Here is a 22554-nt window from a genome sequence, read left to right on the forward strand (position 1 = left end):
TGTGAAACGCATGAATGCTTTTATCCACACTGAATAGGGGCTAATAAAGTGCTCTTTTACATGGGGAAATGTATTTTATCTGCATAAAAGTTTTGCTTATTGTTCCCTCTCTGTATCACTTTCATCTTTAATGCTTGCAAATCAAAATTATAGACACTTAGGGGTGAATAATTAAAAGATCTAAGCGCATGAATGAAAATGTCCCTCTTCCTCCCTCCCCACCCCCCCAGCTCTGTCCACTGCATTAATTTTCTATGCTTTGGGCATCTATTTAGGAGTAGATATGTGACCGTCACTGGAAAAGGTGACTAAAGTAGCAATCCAAAATGTTGAGAATGGCTGATTTTTCGTGTTGTAGGTCCATAAATAGTCTGAAAATGTTAGTTTCAACTTCTGTAACTTCTTTATTTTTTTCACATAAAACGATTGGATTTGGACTGTTGTATTACAAATTGTTCTAAGAGAATTTATTAAAACCTCTTTTTTTTGTTTCTGGAGGCTTTACTCATCTTTTCCCAGAGATGGTCACATTTAGGACGAGTCAGCCACATATAGATGACATCATCCCACAGCGCCCATTATATGGAGATGTTCTACAATAGTTCAGAGTCCTCCAAGTATGCATAGTAGGCATCCCTACAACCTCCCATCCTGCTTGTTTACTTTTTCTGGCATTCCCAGCAGTCAGATTACTAAGCTCTCCACCAAACCAAGAACCTGCTCAACGACTGAACATTTGGTGATGTCAGACAAGCCCAGCTTTAAGAAGTGCCCAGGATGTGCAAGAAGATGAACTCCATAGACTTCCATGAGGTCTGTGTCCACTGTGTAGGACCAGCCCACCTCATGGACGCCCGCCTGCACTGTGGCCACATGTCCCCCACAAGCCTAAATCCTTATAGCCAAAAGAAAATTAGTAGGGGTAACACCAATCAAGGACATTAACAATAGCCAGCTCTAATGCATTTCTATTCAATATCTTCAATTAGAAAAGTAGGCTTCATACTAAAAAATTTCTTCTGACCTCAACGGACATCACAGAGACTCCAGATCCCATGGGTCTCACCACAGTGCTGACTTCACCTCCTCTCCTCAGCAAGGCAGCACAATCCCCAGAGTAGACACCATCATAAGCACCATAGATTAGGGATCCAAGGACACCATTGCCCTCCTAGAGACCACAGGAGCCCCCACAAAACACATAGGTACTGTTCTTCTTGCACTTCCGGTCTCTCTCCCCTTACACAACAAAGTGTACCAGGGGTGCCAGCTCTAACAGCACCGCACCTCTCGCCTCCCTTCTCTAGCCAAGTGAAGTACCTCTCCAGGCTCATGGATTCCCTGATCAGAGACATTCCCTACGATGTCTACCAACACACCTGTCGGAGACCAGCACCAACAGCTCTTCCACTTCCTTGCTCTCTTCATTGTTCAGCACCAGACTCCTCTTGATCAAACCCCGGTGCTTCACATAGTGCCTCAGGGAATCCCTAGAAAGAGGCCCCCAACAACAGGCCTCCCCAGCCAGAAAAGGTGTCTTCCCCCAGCTTGGGCTCTATTCTCCTAAGCAAATACATCTCTTGACTTCTTGCCACCACGTCGCCAATGTGCATCTTGACACCACACCGGAGGTTATAACTGAACACCTTCCAATCCCTCCACTGGAGGACCTTGTGTACCTTAAATTCTTCCAGAAGACAGCTTCTTGCCTTAATCTCTCCAGTGGTATTGCGCCGGATCAGACAAGCTAAACACTTCAGATGTGTGGATGCTCCTACGCTCTTCATTGCCACTCCAGTGTACAAAGCACTCCTGGATTGTGAAGACAAGATATGGGTCACTCCCTTCTCTGGGTTGCTGGTGTCAAAACCGCTTGAGGTAAAAGATCAGGTCCACATGGCACCAGGGTCATGGAGGACTCCACCATAAAGAAACGTAAGAGCTCCTGCCCTAACTCTAATGCTCCTCTGGGAAACGGCTCCAAAACTTTGGACATGATAGTGAAGTGGGCCTTCCAAGGCTCCATGCTTTAACTCCTTTATCATTGCCAACCAGTTTCAAATGATCCTGTATCATGTAACATTTAAACAAGATCAAGAGTATCCTTTCCTCACTCACCAAGGCTTACAGGACTTGCTGTCCCCCCCCCCCCCCCCCTTCCACAACCTAGAACAGTGTATCCTAAGTCAGTCCTGGGTACCCCCTTCTGGTCAGGTTTTCAGGATATCCACAATGAATATGCATGAAAGAGATTTGTATATAATGGAGGCAGTGTATGCAAATTAATGTCATTCATATTCATTGTGGATATCCTGAAAACCTGACTGGTAAGGAGGTACCCCCAGGACCGACTTGGAAGAAATGCTAAAAAAAATACCTATTCAGAACTGCCTTTGACACCTCCGAATCCTCTGCTTGCATCTCCTACATCTCCATTTCGGCATGCTGCCTAGCCTGGCTCCACTCCTCAGTAAGAACTCATTGCCAGAGAATATGTTAAAAGCAGTTAGCCCCAGCTGGCTCCCTTTCTGCCCCTTGGTTAAGAAGTCACTTATCTGTGACTGACTCATACCACTTGTCTTAGGATAAAGCGGTTACTTACCTGTAACAGGAGTTCTCCATGAACAGCAGATCTCAAGATGTTTACTTAGGAAGAAAGGCAGAAGAGGGGAGATACAATAGATACATTTAAATACCTCCGTGCCATAAATGCACCGGAGTCGAGTCTCTTTAAACTTAAAGGAAACTCTGGAATGAGGGAAGGGATAGTAGATGGTATGGGTGGGTAGATTGGATAGTCGTATGGTCTATATCTGCTGTCGTTTTTTATGTAGGTGCCCAGAGGGTTACAGTCTAAATTTGTACATTAGGCAATAAAAGTGAAGCGACTTGCCCATGGTGAAAAGGAACATAATGAGATTTGAACCTTGGCTTTTCTGGTTTTCTGTACACTGCTTTAGCCAATAAGTTGCTACCCTGCTCTGCTGTGGCTTGAAATGAGGGTATGTCTGAGAAAGAATTAAAATGTAAACCCTCCATGGTTGTGAGGCGTGGCTTAATGCAGTGGTTCCCAAACCTGGTCCTGGAGGCGCCTCAGCCAGTCAAGTTTTCAGGATAAACACATGAATATTTATGTTTAAATCTTTTTATTAAGATGAATAAACATGTCCAAGATTGCCAACAGATAAAAACAAAAGGACTTATACATCAAATAGCTACCCAGCATCTATTGAAGAATAGTTTCTTTTGTTAACACCCTCCCCCATTCTAACCAAGCAACCATTTATCTAGTCTCATAGCTACTGAAACAACAAGCAAACATTATCATTAGTCAATTGTATCCATAATGAGCCCCCCACCCCTCCTCCCTCCCTCCTTTCCCTCTTTCTCTTCACCCTCTCCCCCTCAAAGTTCTGGGTTTGGGATCTGGTTTCACTTCTTTAGTACAGTTGAAGGTGCTATTGGTGTCTCAACGCTCTATTTCAATCTGTGTAGAATCCTCTGCCTGGTGTGGGGCTGAAGGGTAGTCCAATAGCGCTCCCACACCCTGCGAAATGCATTCCGCTCCTGCTCTGAATGAGCAGACTTAGCAAGTCCACACAGTTCCAGGTGTAACGATTCTGTCATCTTTGTTCTCCACAGTTCTCTTGTGGGTGCCTGAGTCTCTCTCCAGCTGAGCAAAATCACTTTCTTTCCGGTCATCACTGCCCTTCTGAGAAAGCCTGTGCATCCCACTGGGATCGGTTTGGCAATAGCAAATATGTCAAATAGTATCAACGGGGTGTCTCCCACTGTCCGCTTCCAGCATCGGCTGGTCTCTGCCAAGATTTGCTTCCAAAATGTTCTAATCTGTGGGCACAGCCAGAACATATGGCCCAAAGTTGCCATTTGCTCTCCACATTTAGGGCAGTTCCCTGTTCCGAAACCCGCCCTTCGTGCTCTGGCTGGTGCTATGTAGGCCCGCGTAGCAAACTTATACTGCTGCTCCCATTGCCTGGTAAATGCTGACCTATGCAGAATGGATAACAATTAACTTTGTAGCATGTCAGCCGTGATCTCAACCTTTAGTTCCTGCTTCCAACTTTGCGCCACTTTGCGATAATCAATATCTTCCGTTGTGTCTAGGAGATGTCTGTGGTGAAATCGCACTGGCACAAACTTTTTCGATCCCAGTGTGAGTGCTGTTGAGATCGTTTCCTGCACATCCTCAGTCAAGTTTACTGCTCCCAACGAGTGGGCATAGTGTTTCACCTGTGCATATGCAAAAAAGTCTGACGCAGTCAAACCAAATTCTCTTTAAGTCTGCAAGTGGCTTGACCTGCCCTTCCTCATCTAGCAGTTGAGAAAGGTATTGAATCCCTTTCATCCTCTAAGATTTAAAATGTTTTGCTAATGATCCATCTGGAAAATCCGGGTTCAGACTCGGTGACACAAACGGAGTAGCATCTGCTGCAAAGCCTTGCCTGCGACACAACCAACGCCACATTGCTCTTGCTGATCGCACAAAACAGTTCAAAGGTTGCTGTCCAGCAGGTCTTATTTTTGAAGTATGCACTAAGCAACTAAGATGCACCCCCGGCACCAGCGAGGCCTCCAGCTGGGTGTTTGTAAACTGCTGGCTTCCCACTAGCCAATCACGCACATGTCTCATAGTGCAGGCAATTGTGAGGTACCTGATACTGAGTAATCCCATGCCCCCATGTGTTTTAGGTTTACATAACTCATTCAACGCTATTCTGGGACGTTTGTTATTCCACAGAAACTTCCTTAAAACTGCATGTAGTGCTTTCTCCTCCCTCCCCCGCAGATACAGCGGCAGCATCTGGAATCTGTATAGCCATTTTGGTGCTATCATCATGTTAAAGAGGGCAATGCGCCCCGTCAGGGAGAGGGGACAAGAGCCCCAAATCCCCAAGAGGCGTCTAGTTTCCTCCGGCAGCGGCTGCACATTCCTTCTATACAACGTGGACAAATCCACCGGGACATCTACCCCCAGGTATTTAAGCTTCTCCTTCGCCCACTTAAAAGGAAAGGGACCATTCCAGCTAGATCTAATGGTGGGGGACATTGGGAGCGCCAAGGACTTTTCTAGGTTTAATCTAAACCCCGATAACATCCCATATTCCCCTATATCCTCTAATAGTCGGGCCACTGATGTTTGCGGGTCCTCCACCAGAAGCAGCAAGTCATCTGCATATGCCAATAACTTCGCCTCCTCTTTGCCCATCTTCATGCCCCGAATTCCCGGCTCCATGCGAATTATGCATAATAAGGGTTCCAACGATATCAAAAACAGTAGGGGGGACAGGGGGCATCCCTGCCTTGTTCCCCGCCTTATCAAGAATTCTTGAGTTCTGACCCCATTTACCAATAACCTGGCCCGTGGATCCGCATAGAGCATCTTAACTGCCTGCAGGAACCAGCCCCATAAACCTATCCACTGCAACGTCTCAAACATAAAAGTCCATGTTACCCTATCGAAAGCGCGCTCTGCGTCCAAATTAATTACTAGACCTGCTGCAGCTTCTCCAGGCGCCTCCATCACAGCTGCAAGCAGCTTCCGAACATTTAACACTGAGTGTCTGCCGCGCACAAATCCCACTTGTTCTTCCCCAATTATAGATGGGAGTACACACGCCAGGCGCTCCGCCAATATCCGTGAGAGAATCTTGACGTCCACATTAATTAGTGAAATAGGCCTATATGCAACTGGGTCCATCAAGTCTCGCCCTGGTTTGGGGATTAAGGTAATCAGCGCTTCATTCGCGTAACGGGGGAGCTGACCTTCTTCGGTCGCCTCCTCAAATAGACCTATCAGGGGCCCCACTACTTGTTGTTTTAACAATTTGTAAAATTCACCCGAAAACCCACCGGGCCAGGTGCTGAGTGCATTTTCAAGGCCTGTATTGCTCTCATCACTTCCTTTGCATCTAAGGGGGAATCTAGAGACTCTATTTGGTCTGCCGTCAAATGCGGCAGTTTAGACCGAGTTAAATATTCTCGAATCTTCCCCCGCATCTCTCTCTCTGTCTGCTCCCCCGAGTACACCCCCTCAAAATGCGTTCGAAAAATCTCTGCAATATTCTCCGGATTCGTGGTGCACGAATGAGGGCCGCTACGTAGTCTAGTCGCCACTTGCCTTCTGCGGGCTCCCTTAATCAGCCGAGCCATCATACCTCCCGGGCGATCTCCGAATCTATGGAGGTGATATCTGCGGACCACTGTCGCTCTCATGAACCTTTCCTGAAGCAGGCTATTGAGCTCAGTCCGTGCTGCGATCAAGGACTCGAACAAGTCCTGTGTAGGGTGGGCAGCGTACCTCCGCCTGGCCTGTTTTACCCTCCTCTCCGCCTGTACCACCCGCTGCGCAATTTGCTGATTCCTCCTGCTGATGTATGCTATCACTTCCCCCCGCATTACTACTTTTGCAGTAGACCAAAAAAGGCCTGCATTATCCACGTGCTGTGCATTATTCGATTGAAAATCTGCCCACTTATTAGCTAAATATGCGGCAAACTCGGAAGAAGAATAAAGGTATGCAGGGAATCGCCAACCTCCGGACGCTCGATAATAAGGTTGGGGCTCCATGTCCACCCAGATCAAAGCGTGGTCCGATATCTCATCGGGACCAATAGTTGCGTTCAAAACCTGAGAAAACAGCTGCTGCGAAACAAGAATATAATGTATGCGGGACTGGGTTCCGTGGGCCCTCGAGGTATGCGTAAAGTCACGTTCTGTATCGTGCAGCAATCTCCAAGGGTCCACCAAACCCAGCCCGCCACAGAAGGTTTCCAGCACGCCAGGTGTCGACATCCCCCCCCCCCCCCCCCCCCCCCCCCCTGTCGGCCCGTCCTGTCTAGTCCCGGCTCCATGACCTGATTCATATCTCCAGCAATAATTAATGGGTCAGAACCATATTCCTGACATTTTGCAAAAAGATCTGCAAAAAATTTCTTCTCTCCTGACTGGGGCGCATAAACTGCTACGAGCAGCCGTGTCTGACCCTGCCAATTCAATTGCACCCCCACATAATGCCCCCCACTGTCCGCAAATAAAAATTTAGCTCTTATTGCTGCTGCCTTGTGTACCAGAATTGCCACCCCCCTCGCCTCCCCACCGCTGAGGAGCAAAAGACCTCTCCTACCCAGTGCCTTTTTAGTTTCTGATGCTCTAACTGAGATAACCTGGTTTCCTGTATACATGCCACTCCCGCCTTATGTCGCTTTAATGCACCTAAGATCTTTGCCCTTTTAACCGGGGATGTAATCCCACCTACGTTCCAGGAAATTAATCTAGTCCCTCCTCCCGGCAGATTAGCCATCTTTTCTATGCACAATATGTGACATCAGTTTGCACTCAACACCACTCCTCAAGGGACCCAGCCTCCCCCCTTGGAGTGTCCATCTCTGTTTGCATCTAATCTATGAATTTACTAGTCTCCCCTTCTGCTCAGACCTCTTCCTCTTCAGTGATTACTACTACTACTACTAATTAGCATTTCTATAGCGCTACAAGGCGTACGCAGCGCTGCACAAACATAGAAGAAAGACAGTCCCTGCTCAAAGAGCTTACAATCTAATAGACAAAAAAAAAATAAAGTAAGGAAATCAAATCAATGTGTACAGGAAGGAGGAGAGGAGGGTAGGTGGAGGCGAATGGTTACAAGTGGTTATGAGTCAAAAGCAATGTTAAAGAGGTGGGCTTTCAGTCTAGATTTAAAGGTGGCCAAGGATGGGGCAAGACATATGGGCTCAGGAAGTTTATTCCAGGCGTAGGGTACAGCGAGAAAGAAGGCGCAAAGTCTGGAGTTGGCAGTAGTGGAGAAGGGAACAGATAAGAAGGATTTATCCATGGAGCGGAGTGCACGGGAAGGGGTGTAGGGAAGGATGAGTGTGGAGAGATACTGGGGAGCAGCAGAGTGAGTACATTTATAGGTTAGTAGAAGAAGTTTGAACAGGATGCGAAAATGGATAGGGAGCCAGTGAAGCGACTTGAGGAGAGGGGTAGTATGAGTAAAGCGACCCTGGCGGAAGACGAGACGGGCAGCAGAGTTTTGAACCGATTGGAGAGGGGAGAGGTGACTAAGTGGGAGGCCAGCAAGAAGCAGATTGCAATAGTCTAAACGAGAGGTGACAAGAGTGTGGATGAGGGTTTTGGTAGCGTGCTCGGAAAGAAAGGGGCGGATTTTACAGATGTTGTAAAGAAAGAAATGACAGGTCTTGGCGGTCTGCTGGATATGAGCAGAGAAGGAGAGAGAAGAGTCAAAGATGACCCCAAGGTTTCGAGCTGAGGAGACAGAGAGAATGAGAGAGCCATCAACAGAAATAGAAAACGGGGGGAGCGGGGAGGTGGGTTTGTGGGGAAAAATGAGAAGCTCAGTTTTGGTAATGTTTAATTTCAGGTGGCGTTGAGACATCTAGACAGCAAAGTCAGACAAGCACGCTGAAACTTTGGTTTGGATGCAAGGTGAGATATCAGGGGTAGAAAGGTAGATTTAGGAGTCATCAGCATAGAGATGGTAGGAAAAGCCATGGGATGAGATTAATGAACCAAGGGAAGAAGTGTAGATAGAAAAGAGGAGGGGACCAAGAATAGAACCCTGAGGTACGCCGACAGGCAGAGGGATAGAAGTAGAAGAGGATCCACCAGAGTGAACACTAAAGGTGCGGAGGGAGAGGTAGGAAGAGAACCAGGAAAGGACAGAGCCCTGGAATCCAAGTGAGGACAGGGTATCGAGAAGTATGCTGTGATCGACAGTGTCAAAAGCAGCGGAAAGATCAAGAAGAATGAGGATGGAATATTGACCTCTGGATTTAGCCAGTAATAGGTCATTGGAGACTTTAGTAAGCGCAGTTTCGGTTGAGTGGAGAGGGCGAAAACCAGATTGTAGTGGGTCAAGAATAGCATGTGAGGAGAGAAAATCAAGGCAGCGGCGGTGAACAGCACGCTCAAGTAATTTGGAGAGAAAAGGGAGGAGGGAGATGGGTCGGTAATTAGAGGGACAAGTAGGGTCGAGTGAAGGCTTCTTAAGGAGAGGTGTGACCACAGCATGTTTAAAGGCAGTAGGGACAGTTGCAGTGGAAAGTGAGAGGTTGAGAATGTGACAGATAAAAGGAATAAGAGCAGGTGAGATGGCATTATGAAGGTGTGTGGGAATGGGATCAGAGGAACAGGTGGTACATTTTGAGGAAGAAAGGAGAAGTGTAGTTTCCTCTATAGTAACTTCAGGAAAGGAGGAAAAGGAATGAGGGGAAGGAGAGAAAGGGGAATGGACTAGTGGAGGGAGAGGTGGCGAGGTAAAGAATTCAAGGTTTATCTTTTGAACCTTGTCGTGAAAGAATTCAGCAAGGGTCTGAGGAGATAATGAAGGGGGAGTTGGGGGAGGGGGCACCTTGAGGAGAGAGTTCAATGTGGTGAAGAGAAGTTGAGGGTTAGAGCCAAGAGAGTTGGTCAGTTGGATATAATAATCCTGTTTGGCGCGTAAAAGAGCAGATTGGAAGGAGGTCAGCATGAACTTAAAGTGTAAGAAATTAGCAAGGGCCCGAGATTTCCGCCAGAGGCGTTCGGCGGAGCGGGTACAGGAACGTAGGTAGCGGATATTAGAAGTCAGCCAAGGTTGGGTTTTGTGCGCCTTATAGGGCGGGTCATCAAAGGTGCAAGTGTGTCTAAGGCAGAGGATAGAGTATTGTTGTAAGAAGAAACAGCCTCGTTGACAGACGTGGATGGTGCCACAGTAGAGAGGAGGTTTGAAACATGGGAGGACAGAGATGAAGGGTCAATATCATGAAGATTCCTAGATAAATTAGATAAGATAGGACGGGACTGGGAGGGAGGAGATTTAAGTGTGAAAGTTATAAGATGGTGATCAGAGAGGGGAAGATCAGAGGCAAGGAAACTAGAGAGTGAACAGTTGGAGGAGAAGATGAGATCAAGACAGTGACCATTTTGATGAGTGGGGGAGGTGGAGCATAGTTGGAGATTAAAGGAGGATGTTAAAGCGAGTAACTTGGAAATATAAGAGTTGGAAGGATCATTAGCAGGAATATTAAAGTCACCAAGGATGAGAGAGGGGGAGGAAGGATCATGGAAGAAGGCAAGCCAGGCATCAAAGTCACTGAGAAAGGATGAAAGGGATTTATAAGGGGTACGATAATTGACCGCTATTCGAAGAGGCAGAGGAGAGAAAAGGCGGATAGAGTGGACTTCAAAGGAGGAAAAACAGTGAGATTGAGGTGGAAGAAGGGGTTGAAATCTGGAGGAGGGAGAGAGAAGTAGTCCAACACCGCCCCTGTGACCAGCAGGGTGAGGAGTATATGAAAAAAGATAACCGCCATGGCAGAAGGCTGCGACTGAAGCACAGTCATTAGGGCAGAGCCAGGTTTCTGTTATGGCGAGCAGATGGAGGTGACGCGAGATAAAGAGTTTGTTACAGATACAGCGGGCATTCCATAGGGCGCAAGAGAAGGGCAGAGAAGAGGAGGGGATTAGAGGAATAGAGATGAGGTTAGAGAGGTCACGGTGAGATCTGTAGAGTTGGGATAATAGTTAGTGAGGAGGGCCAGTATTGGGATTGATGTCACCGGCTGAGAGTAAGAGATTCCCATCCTTTCAATGATCCATTCTGATTAAGACCCCCAGTCCCTACCCCCCCATCTCTTCCCCTCCCCTTCTCCCCCCTCCTCTCCCCCTCCCCTTCTCCCCCCTCCTCTCCTTTGAAACTCCCCTGGACCCCCTTCCCCCCTTTCTCCCTACCCTTATGGTCTTCTCCCATTACTATTAATGGGTGTTGGGGGTTTCCCGTGTCCCCGGACCCCAGCTCCCCCCCCCCCCCCCCCACCCCCGCATTAACTCTACATCAGTACTGGAACTATTTTGATTACTCAGTATAGGTCCCCAAACAGCAAACCTTTTGCGCTGCAGATCTCACTTCCCATGTGCACTTCAGCTGTTTACCGGCTCAGTGGTTCCTTTCTGATCACTTTTCTCCAACTCCAACACAAATCTCTGTGCCTCTTGAATGTCATCAAATTGCTTCCACCGGCCTTCATGTTTGATTTTCAATATTGCTGGGTAAATCAGCATGAAAACCTGTTGATTTTCATGCAATTTCTGGCACAGTGGGGTGAACTTCTTTCTTTTTTCCTGCAGCGCAGCTGAGTAGTCCTGAAAGATGCGTATCTGTTGCCCCTCATACTGCAGCGTATTTCTTTTTTGGCGAAAGCCTCTTCTTTGTGCATATAGTTGTGCACTTTTATGATCACCGTCCGTGGGGACTGCCTGCCTTCCTGCCTCCGACCTATGCGGTGAGCCCTTTCCAGGCACAGCTTCCCCGCATGGTCCGATAGCGCGAACTCTTCTGCCAACCACTTTTCTAGGAATTCTGATAACAAGCGGTCATGCACTGACTCTGGCAGCCCCACTATGCAAAGGTTCCCCCGCCGTGACCTATTTTCTAGGTCTTCCATTTTTGCTGACAGGGCTTCTAGTGTAGCGGCCATTTTCTTTTCCCTCTGCGTCGCGGGGCCTGCCGCATCTTCTACAGCGGAGATTCTTCTCTCCAGCTCTCCAGTTCTTTGGACCGTGTCCGTGATAAGTGCTTCCAGGTTGGACACTTTAGTGTATAATTTTTCCAGCTTCGGATCCAGTGCGGCGTCCATCGCTTCCACAATCTGCTGTAATTGTTCCGTGGTGAACAGGATTCCCCCGCTCACCGGACGTTCCTCAACTATCGCGGTTGGCGCCTTTGTCTTTATCCTTTTTTGTCCCTCGGTTCGCCATTGCACGTGTTGGCGAACTCAGATATTTGTCCATGAAGAGCTGGACTCTGTCGTATGCTGTTTTGGGGGAGTTTGTAGGCTGATAGTCCCAGTTTAAAAGCAAATTAAGGAGCCAGGGCCCAGGAGATCGCGGGACCACGTCTTCCTCTCTTCAGAGCATCACGTGACCCCCCACTTCCCACCAAACCACATGAATATTTATAAGAGAGATTTGCATGCAGTGGAGGCAGTGCATGCAAATCTCACATGATTATTCATTGCGGATGTCCTGAAAACCTGACTGGTTGGGGTGCCTCCAGGGCCAGGTTTGGGAATCCACTGGTCTAATGGTTAAAGCAGCAGGATGAGAAAAAAGCAAGGTATTAAAAGCAATAAATAGATCAAAGCTGGTAAATAAACCACATTTATTTCATAAAACTCAATAAAAGACATTAAAAATCCAACTTGGCTATGTTTCAGCATAAGCCTGCATTGAGGTGGTATAATTAAACAACAGAAGAACCAGGGGCGTAGCCAGACAACAGATTTTGGGTGGGCCTAGGGAAGAAGTGGGTGGGCACCAATTGTTCTCCCCCCCCCCCCCCCCCCAACCACCACCCAAAAAATATCTCAGCTGGTGGGAAAACGCTTCTTTCCACCTTGGCAGTCTGCAGCAGGCATGCGCTGAAAACTGGTATCATGGAAAGTAGCGTTTTCGTTACCATCTGGAGGAAGTCTTCAGCTGGCCGAGCTTGGGATCCCACCAGCTACCACTAAACATGTGCTACTCTTGGGTGGGCCTGAGCCCTAAGTAGGTGGGCCCCGGCCCACCTGTGGCTACGCCACTGAGAAGAACTAAAAAAAAAACAATCAAAAAAAAGATACATGAATTAATATCTTCCTTATGTAGCATAGTTAAAAAAAAAAAAAAAAAAAACCAATGTTTTCTGTTCACATACCCAATCTGTGAAAAATCTTCATATTTCAAGTATGTTCACAGTATTTGATAAGTTGTTTAACAGTGTTTCGTTACCTTATTTTTTATGGTCTAAAAGTTAATAGAGCACACTAATTGGCTATCTAAAGGGTCCTTTTCCTAAGCTGCGGTAAAAAGTGGCTATAGTGCACCCTTATGTGGGTCTTTCCATATTTTATTGCAACATTAAAATAGCTGATTTTCCTTTTTTTTTTTTTTAATGTATGGTTATGCACTAATGTCACCATAAAAATACAAAAAGGATTCTTTCATAAATGCATAAGTAAACAAGACAAACATTAAAGAAAAGGAGGAAAAAGCCTCAAGAAAATTGACAAATAATGGAGCAGGGCTTCTTTCTTCATCATAGGCAAAAAAACTCCCTGGAAAATCTTACTGCAGGTTGTGGGTTTCAATAAATAAATGCTTATCCAGAAATAGCACTAAATACTTAGCTTATCTAGTCTTCCTTCCAGCTGTTATAGTAACCACACCGTGACCATCGGTGGCCAGCATTTCGTTAACTGCATCAGGGTCAGCTTGTCTAAAGAAACTGCAAAGAAAAGAGAGAGAGAACTTTTTGTACAGCTTTTTATAATCCAAAATCTTTTGAGATTAACTTTCACCACCGCTGCTTATTTCAGCTCCGTTCACAAAGCGGACAGTGTAGGCAGAGACTTCCCTAAAAAAAATGGCATTCCCGCTTTATAAAGATTGACGTCAGATGCCCAGAGAGGCTGTAACCGGAAGGGAGTCAGCTGAAAAACAGGGCTGATTCTCTATCAAAATATCCAAAAACAATCAGTAAAAGTGACATCATTCACTGGACTGAACTCCAAAGTAGGAGTTAGAGAATTCAGTCTAAAAATCCATTGTTGGTGTTTCTGCAATAATAGGCACCGTCTATCACCACCCCTTGCAGATAGTATAATCTGCTGATGTACCAGACAACTTAGCATCTCAAGTGCATGGTGGTATTCATCACAATGGGTTGCTAAAGGCGAAGTGCTTTTTTGAGTCTTCATAGCACTCTTATGTTTCAATAGACGTATATATAACTGACGGGTTGTTTGCACCACATAAGGCTTGTCACAGGGACAAATGATACAATAAAGCACATAAGTAACATAGTAGATGACGGCAGAAAAAGACCTGCACGGTCCATCCAGTCTGCCCAAGAAATGTGCCACTTTTTTGTGTATACCTTACCTTGATTTGTACCTGTCTTTTTCAGGGCACAGACCGTACAAGTCTGCCCAGCACTATCCCCACCTCCCAACCACCAGCCCCGCCTCCCACTACCGGCTCTGTTATCCAATCTCGGCTAAGCTCCTGAGGATCCATTTCTTCTGAACAGGATTCCTTTATGTTTATCCCACGCATGTTTGAATTCCATTACCGTTTTCATCTCCACCACCTCCCGCGGGAGGGCATTCCAAACATCCACCACTCTCTCCGTGAAAAAATACTTCCTGACATTTTTCTTGAGTCTGCCCCCCTTCAGTCTCATTTCATGTCCTCTCGTTCTACCGCCTTCGTATCTCCGGAAAAGGTTCGTTTGCGGATTAATACCTTTCAAATATTTGAACGTCTGTATCATATCACCCCTACATGTGGTGTTGACAAAAGGAGTATATTCTTATTAGTGCTGGGATCTTTAAATACTGCTGTCTCCAGCATTAAAGGGCACATGACACAGTTATTGTATTTCTTATGTCCTTCAGAAGTTCTCAACTCTGAATTTATTGCTGGTAAAACAGAGGGGCATAAAAGCTCTTTCAAATTATGACCCCCTACTGTATGCAAACCTGACTCTGGAATGAGAAAAAACTGGTAGAGTCGTCATATTATTCCAAAGTTTTTAAAAAAATGTATTCCACGTTTAAAGCCTTAGAGGTGTATTTCAAAACACATGTGTGAATTAAACCTTCATCTTCTGTGTCCCGGGAACATGGTTGTAAAAGAAGGTCTTGGTTATTATATTTAGCTCTGTTGTATGTATTCTGAACACCTCTATTGGGGTGGCCTCGATCCAAAAGCCTCTACATAATAAAGGGGCTTGTGACCTAAATTCTTTCTCTTCTGAGCAAATCCGTCCATACCTAAGTAATTGAGAGAAAGGCAAAACTGTCTTTGGGGTGACAGCTGGAGTAATCCAAAAAAGTATTCGCATCAGTGCTTTTACGAAACACTGTTGTCTCAAACAGTGCAAAATATCCAAAGTCAGACTTGGATGTTATATTTTGTTTTCATGTGTTTGAGTTTGAATACCTTGCTTTTTTACTTTTTTTGTACTTGCATGGTGCTGCTTGACCTGCCTCAGTTTATACAAGAAGCATAAAGGCCAGGTTTCAGATCCCTCTTCTTTTCACTGACCCTCCTTATGACTTCAAGCGACACTTCAGCTTCCTTAGCCTTGGTCACCAACATACTGTGTAAGCCCTATGGAGCTGTAACTGACCTTCAGCACAGGTTTGGAAGAGTGATGCAGTTCCATCCAGAACCATTAACTTCACCACAACAGCAGCCATAAGCATTCAGCTGTGGCTGTAAGAAATGCTGTTATTACAGGGAAATTGAACCAGCATTTTTCTGGCTGTGATACTGATGCCAAATCTGACCATTTGACTTTAAAATGTACATGTAATCCTTATCCTGTCTCTATATAAGATTGGGGCTGTGATTTTGATATGCAAGAATTAAAGATGATATAATAAACAAATTGAGCTGTGGGATACAATCACCCTTATAGGTCAACTGTGCATGTATTTTGCCTCTATATAATTAGATATTATTATTATTATTTATTGCATTTGTATCCCACATTATCCCACCTATTTGCAAGCTCAATGTGGCTTACATTGTTTTGTTATGACATTGTCATTCCAGAATATCAGATACAGTTAGTAGTGTGCAGAGATTAAATAGGGAAGAAAGAGGAAGTGATTAGGCGGGTGATTGTAGAAGTGGATTTTCATAGCTGGTTGGATTGGGAAAGTGGATCAGTGAAGCTATTGGTTCTCGTTGTAGGCCTTGTTAAAGAAGATATAATTTGGTCTGTTCTTAGATTTTGACTATGGGATGTCTCTTTTCTTTGGGGGGGGGGGGGGTGGATCATTTAAACTTGATGTTTCAAGTGGTTTCCCCAGAATTTCTGGTAGTAGATGCATTTCTACTGACTATGAATGAGTCAGCAATGCGAATATCCATGCTGCTTGTAGGTTAGGACCCCTTTCTTTTTGTACTTTCAGTAAGAAAATTCACTGTTCCTGGTAGTACTTTCAGTAGTCATGATGAGTCTTATGCCATTGCAATCAATAGAAATCATAATATTTGTAGGAAGTCATTCTCAAAGTGCACCATTTTATCATATAAGCGCACCACTATATAGCAAAATCATTCTTGAATCAGTTCTGCAAAATATTTGGAAGCTGTCACTGACTCCGCTTATGTTTTTGTTTTTGTTTTTTTTTTTGTTTTTTTTTTTGGGGGGGGGGGGGGTTCTTTTAACCTAGAGCGCCAAGTCTTCCTTGCTACGTGGAAGGACATTCCCAATGAAAATGAGCTACAGTTCCAGATCAAAGACTGCCACTTAAGTGCTGGTAAGTACATCACTGCATGCTTATTCTGAGTCAAAAAGAATGGAATAATCTTGTAGTTATATCCTCTTAAAGACAGAACTGATTCTTCCACAGTGAGGAAGTAGCATCTCCAAAGTGTGCAGGTGCATTATACTTGACTGAAGCTCATCCGAAAGGTATAGAAAGATGACGTTCGGACCTGGGGTGGTATTACCGAGGTGGCATAGTTAAGTTAGGAGTTTTCTTTGTAGGCCTTGTTGAAGAGATACGTCTTCAGAGGTTTACGAAAGTTAGATATGTCGTCGATTGTTTTCAGGTCAGTTGATAGTGCATTCCACAGCTGCGTGCTTGTGTAGGAGAAGGTGCTCGCATGTGTTAGCTTGTATTTTAGTCCTTTACAGCTGGGGAAGTTTAGATTAAGAAATTTGCGGGAAGAACTTTTGGCATTTCTGGGAGGCAGGTCTACGAGGTTTTGCATGTAGGTCGGGGCGTCACCATGGATGATTTTGTGTACAATCATGCAGATCTTGAACGCGGTATGTTCCTTAAGTGGGAGCCAATGAAGTTTCTGTCTTATGGGTTTTGCACTGTCATATTTTGTTTTTCCAAATATGAGTCTGGCGGCGGTGTTCTGGGCTGTTTGGAGTTTCTTGATAGTTTGTTCTTTGCAGCGGTGTATAGTGCATTGCAATAGTCCAGGTGGCTTAGTACCATAGACTACCAGGTTACGGAAGATGGATCTCGGGAAAAAAGGTTTTACTCTTTTAAGTTTCCACATGGAGTAGAACATCTTTTTCGTTGTATTCTGCACATGGGTGTCGAGTGTGAGGTTTCGATCAATAGTGACTCCAAGAATTTTTTTTTTTTTTAAAGATATTTTTATTGCATTTTCAACAAATAAGTACAATGCTAATGACAACATATAATCCAACTTCCAATATATTCCAACTTCCCCTCCCTCCCTCCTTTCCCAGCATGTGTCATTAATATTGACCATTATGTCTATATAGTGTTATTTTTTATTTTTTTTTTTTTTACCCAGTTCCATATCAAGGAGTGATTATAATTTTTGGTGCGTCCAGATCCACGCCGCCTGCTAGTCTCCATGTTGAATACTTGTCCCATTGTTTGTAAAATTGTGTAATCCGTCCTGATTTTATTGCAGTCATTTTAGACATTTGGTATAGGTAGTCCATCTTGTGTGTCACCTTTATCACTGGTGGCATCGTGGGTTGTTTCCATGCCGATGCCAATGTAATCTTTCCTGCGACCAGCCACACTGAGGCTAACCGATGTGTCGTTGCTGGGATATTTGCTGGTTGAAAATGCAATAAGCATGTCTCTGCCTTGAATTCATATGGTTTCCCTATGATTTTTTCTAATGTTTGGATTAGCTCCATCCAATATTTCTGTGCCTTGGGGCATGTCCACCATATATGAGTCATATCGCCCCTCTCCTCACATCCCCTCCAACACCATCCATTGCCTTTCTTAAACATTTTTGCTATTTTGTGAGGAGTCATGTACCATTGATATAGTATTTTATATCCATTTTCCACTAATGAGCTAGAAACAGAAACTCTTAACATGGTCATCAATGCCTTATCCCATTTTGCACTATCATGGCTTATCTTTAAATCTTTCTCCCATCTTTGTGTGTAATATGTTAATGGATTATAGTATGCTCCCAGTGCTTTATATAGCCGAGATATACACCCTCTTTGACAACCTCCTCCCATAGCTTGTTCTAGAGCAGTATCTTCCATATTCAGTTCCTTTTTAGCCCTTTTGTTTATATAATCTTGGATTCTAGTGTAGTGATAATGGTGTGACCCTGGTAAGTCGTATTCTTCTTGTATTTCTGTAAATGGAATCATGTTCCCTTCTGCCCATAGTTGGTGTAAAGCTATTAGCCCCTTTTGTTTCCATATTCGAAACACATTATCTATTGCCCCTATAGGGCATCCCATTGCTGTCTGTATCTTCATGCGCCTATAGTGTTTCCTGCCTGGAAAGAACTTTTGTCTCAAAATATTCCAAGTTTGAAGGGGAAAGCGTATTGTCGGTGGTGCCACTCCTATACATGTTAGTAATTGTTTTTGTGGGGCCCACAGTATTGTATCTAAGTTCTCCATACCCAACCAATATTTCTCAATTTGTATCCAAGGTTTTATAGCCCTGGAACCCCACGCCACCAGCACCCGTAATTGTGCAGCTTGATAGTATTGGAGGAAATTGGGTACCCCCATACCCCCCTTGTCCTTGTGTTGAAACATAATAGCTGCCCTTACTCTAGGTGGTTTGTGCTGCCATATATATGCGAATACTTTGCGATGTAGACGGCGAAAGAATTGCCTGGGTATCGGCAAGGGCAGTGCCAAGAATAAATATAGAATCTTTGGCAAGATCATCATCTTTATCGCCGAAATCCGTCCCATCCATGATAGTTCCAGCCCTTCCCACCTTTCTAATTCCTGAAAGAGTTCCCGGGTTTTACAGGGAAAATTTGCCTCATATAAGTCCGTTACTTTAGCTGTAAGATTGATCCCTAAATATCTTAGTGATCGGGAAACCCAATGGAACGAATATCTCAGCCGTAAGGTCTGTTCTATCTCCTCAGACAGACCTATCCCCATTATCTCTGATTTGTCCATATTTACCCGAAATCCAGATAGCCTCCCATATTCTTCTAGACTTGCCATTACCCCTGGCAATGACTCTTGAGCACGGGTCAATGTAAGTAAAATGTCGTCCGCAAACAGCATTATCTTATAAGTCTCTGTCCCCAATGTCAGGCCATGTATTCCCATGTGTTGTCTAATGTTTTGAGCTAGTGGCTCCATTGTGAGTGCAAATATAAGTGGGGATAACGCACAGCCCTGGCGAGTTCCCCTTTCTAGGTGTATTAACTTGGTTCCAGAGCCATTAATCCGTAGGGTGGCTATGGGATCAACATAAAGCAATGCAAGCCATGAAGCGAATCGTCCCGAGATACCCATCTGTTCCAGCACTGAAAACATAAATGCCCATCGGACACGATCAAATGCCTTTTCGGCATCTAGTGATACTAGCAATGTTGGTTGTTTTGTATCCCCCGCTTCATGGATGAGGTGGATCGCTCTCCGTATATTGTCAAATGTCTGCCTCCCTTCTATAAACCCCGTTTGATCAGCATGGATCAACTTCGGCATCACCTGCTGTAATCGATGAGCTAAGATTTTTGTAAATATTTTATAATCTGATCCTAGCAATGAGATTGGTCGATAGGACCCACATCTCTGGGGGTCTTTTCCAGGTTTCAGCAATAGTGTTATGTTTGCTAATCGCCATGAATATGGTAGCTTTGTTTGAGCCTCCATTTCGTTAAATACTCGGACCAGTACCGGTGCCAATAAATTACTATACTTCTTATAATATTTATTTGTGTACCCATCGGGGCCCGGGGCTTTCCCATTCGGCAGATTCCGAATGGCCCACTGTACCTCTTCTAGTGTGATTGGCTGGGATAATGCCTCTGCTTCTTCTTTTGTCAGTTTGGATAATTTTGTCTGGTTCAGATATTCATAGGTTTCTTGTGGTGTTGCTAATTCCTCAGCTTGATATAGTCCCTGGTAGAATTTATAGAAGACATCCTTGATGTCCTCCAGTTTAGTGTATACTTTCCCTTCGTCTGTGTGTATTGTATGGATATAGGAGGTTAAGGCCCGTTTCTTCAACTTATGTGCTAGTAACCTCGATGTCCTGTTCCCAAATTCGAAATATGTTTGCCTAATCTGTTGCAGTTGCTCTGCTATGTCTGCTAATTGTGTTTCTCTCAAAGCCAATTGTATAGCGTGTATGCGAGTTTGAGCATCTTTTGATAGCGGTTGGCGCTGGGATTGCAGTGTTAAGTCCAATAGTTCTGCGTGTAGGGCTTGCGTTTGAATATTCAATTGCTTCCTAATATATGCTTGAATTGCTATTATTTTCCCCCTTATTACAGCTTTTAGACCCTCCCATAATATCTGCGAGGTGACTTCCCCATTATCATTGATCGTTATGTATTCCTTTATCTCTGCTTCTATGCGGGTGATCGCTGTAGTGTTTGCTAATAGCTCATCCTTGAACCGCCATATTGGGGCCTCCGGGGGTCGTATCGACGTTTCCAAGTCTAAAATGACCGGTGCATGGTCTGACCATGTTCTTGGGAGTATTGATATATCTTTTACTCTGGAAAATATGTTAGGTGGTCCTAGCCACATGTCTATACGTGATTGTGAGTCATGAACTCCCGAGTAATATGTATATCCCCTGGATTGTGGGTGCTGGTGGCGCCATAGGTCTAGTAATTGCCAAGTTTCTAAAAATTTATGTAGCTGGGCCCTTTCTGATTGTGCATATCGTACTCCCTCTGTTGTGTTATCTAGTTTTGGGCACATCGTCAGGTTGAAGTCTCCACCCATTAGCAGTGTGCCTTCAACATTCTTACTCAGTATCTTGGATATTTCCCTATAGAAGGCACCCTGACGTTCATTTGGGGCATATATGTTTAGTAAGGAAAATGTCTCCCTTCCCAGTTTCACCACTAAGAGAAGATATCTGCCCTCTCTGTCTCTTATTATATTCTGTACCTGCCATGGGAATTTGCTGGTCAATATTATAGAAACTCCCTTTTTCTTTTTTTCTTTGTGGTTGGATGCAAAATATATATGTCGACCCTGTCCCCCTTGGCATAGATGTTCCTTAACTGGTAGCAGGTGTGTCTCTTGTATAAATGCCACGTCAGCCTTTAGGCGTTGTATCTCTTTAAATAATAGCTGGCGTTTTGTTGGGGAATTTAGTCCCTTAACATTAAGGGTCATCCAAGTTATCTTGCTCATCCCCAGAGTGTATGTGGTATTTTATAATTCCTATCCTCTGCTTGATAGCTCATCTGTATCTCTTTTGTTATATTAGATATGGTCATCAAATTCACATGCTTGTGTCTTCTATCTTCCCTCCCCCCACCCATCCCTTTTTTCCTCTTCCCTCCTAGTTGGCACAATTGCATCCTGTGCATTTATGTGCCTTTGGAGTAGAGACCTCACCCCCCTCTTTACACATAGAGATATTAAACAGTATCCAACTACAAAACAGTATTAAATCAGCAAGTTACAAGATATAGTAAAACATAACAGACCTACCATTTTTTTTTTTTTTGTAAATCCCATGCATATCCTATAGTAGAGTAAATTTTTTTTTTTTTTTTTTTTTGCTATTGTTTCCAGGTCTATCTGACTTACTCTGTGGGTGAACTTCCCATGTCAGTTCTTATTCTGTGCTTTCATATTATTCATTGTCCATTAGTCTCCAATACAGTTCTTAGTCGGGGGTCCGAGTACTGTCGTTGTAAGCGTCCTCTGCCTTTTGTCACTCTTTGCCATCGTGGTTTGACCAGTTTAGTCGCAGTAGGCGGGTGTGTTGTATTCCCTTCCCCCGCTCTGATGTTGTCGGGCAGTATTTCTCTTGCTTCATCCAAGTTTCTTATCTGGTGGAGCTTGCCGTCTTTATAGAAGCGTAAGGCAAATGGGTAGCTCCATCGGTATCGGATCCCTTCTTTTTGCAGCATTTGTGTGAGGGATTTCAGTTCTATTCTCCTCTTCAGAGTGCAAGCCGCTAGATCTTGGTAGCAATGTACCACATTTGAATCCCATTGAAAGTCTGTTGCCGCTCGGGATGCCTGCATGAGCTTTTCTTTTAATTTAAAGTCTGCAAAACATGCAATGATATCCCGTGGTCTATTTGCTCTTGGCGGTCCTAATGCCCGGTGGGCGCGCACAATTTGAATCTCTGTTGGTTCCTCATTAATTTGTATTGTGGTCAGCAATGCGCTTGCAATCTTCTGCGCCACTCCCTCGCAGTCCGCATATATTGGAATCTCTGGAAGTCCTCTGAATCTTATATTGTTCCTTCTGCTGCGGTTCTCCAAGTCTTCCAGTTTGTCCCAGATCTGTTGGGCCTCTTGTTTAGACTCGGCTGTGTGTCGATTTAGGCTCTGTATGGCTTCGGCCTGCTCCTCGAGTCTATCCTCGTTTTCTGCCATGCGGACCCCGAGCGCCCCTATTTCTCCTCTCAGGTCCGCGCCCAGCGCTGCGAGATCCGAGCGCATGGCCTTCAGGTCTATCTGTATTTCCTTCACCCAGGAGCCGATGTCTCGGAGTGTAGTCTCCTCTTGTTCCGTGCCGTCTCCCGACTCGAATAGCGGTGGAGAATTATGTTCTTG

The 22554-nt window shown here is 44.8% G+C and overlaps 1 protein-coding gene across 2 annotated transcripts in view; it reads left to right on the forward strand.

Moving 5' to 3' along the window:
* AP2B1 (adaptor related protein complex 2 subunit beta 1) overlaps positions 1-22554 on the forward strand; it is a 383465-nt gene that overhangs the window by 318713 nt on the left and 42198 nt on the right. For both annotated transcript variants that reach the window (XM_030222393.1, XM_030222392.1), the window contains one exon: positions 16248-16334. In XM_030222393.1, coding sequence (XP_030078253.1) covers positions 16248-16334 — 87 coding nt within the window. The remainder of the gene's footprint in view (positions 1-16247; positions 16335-22554) is intronic.

This window comes from Microcaecilia unicolor, chromosome 13, assembly GCF_901765095.1.
Source record: "Microcaecilia unicolor chromosome 13, aMicUni1.1, whole genome shotgun sequence".
Taxonomy (NCBI): domain Eukaryota; kingdom Metazoa; phylum Chordata; class Amphibia; order Gymnophiona; family Siphonopidae; genus Microcaecilia; species Microcaecilia unicolor.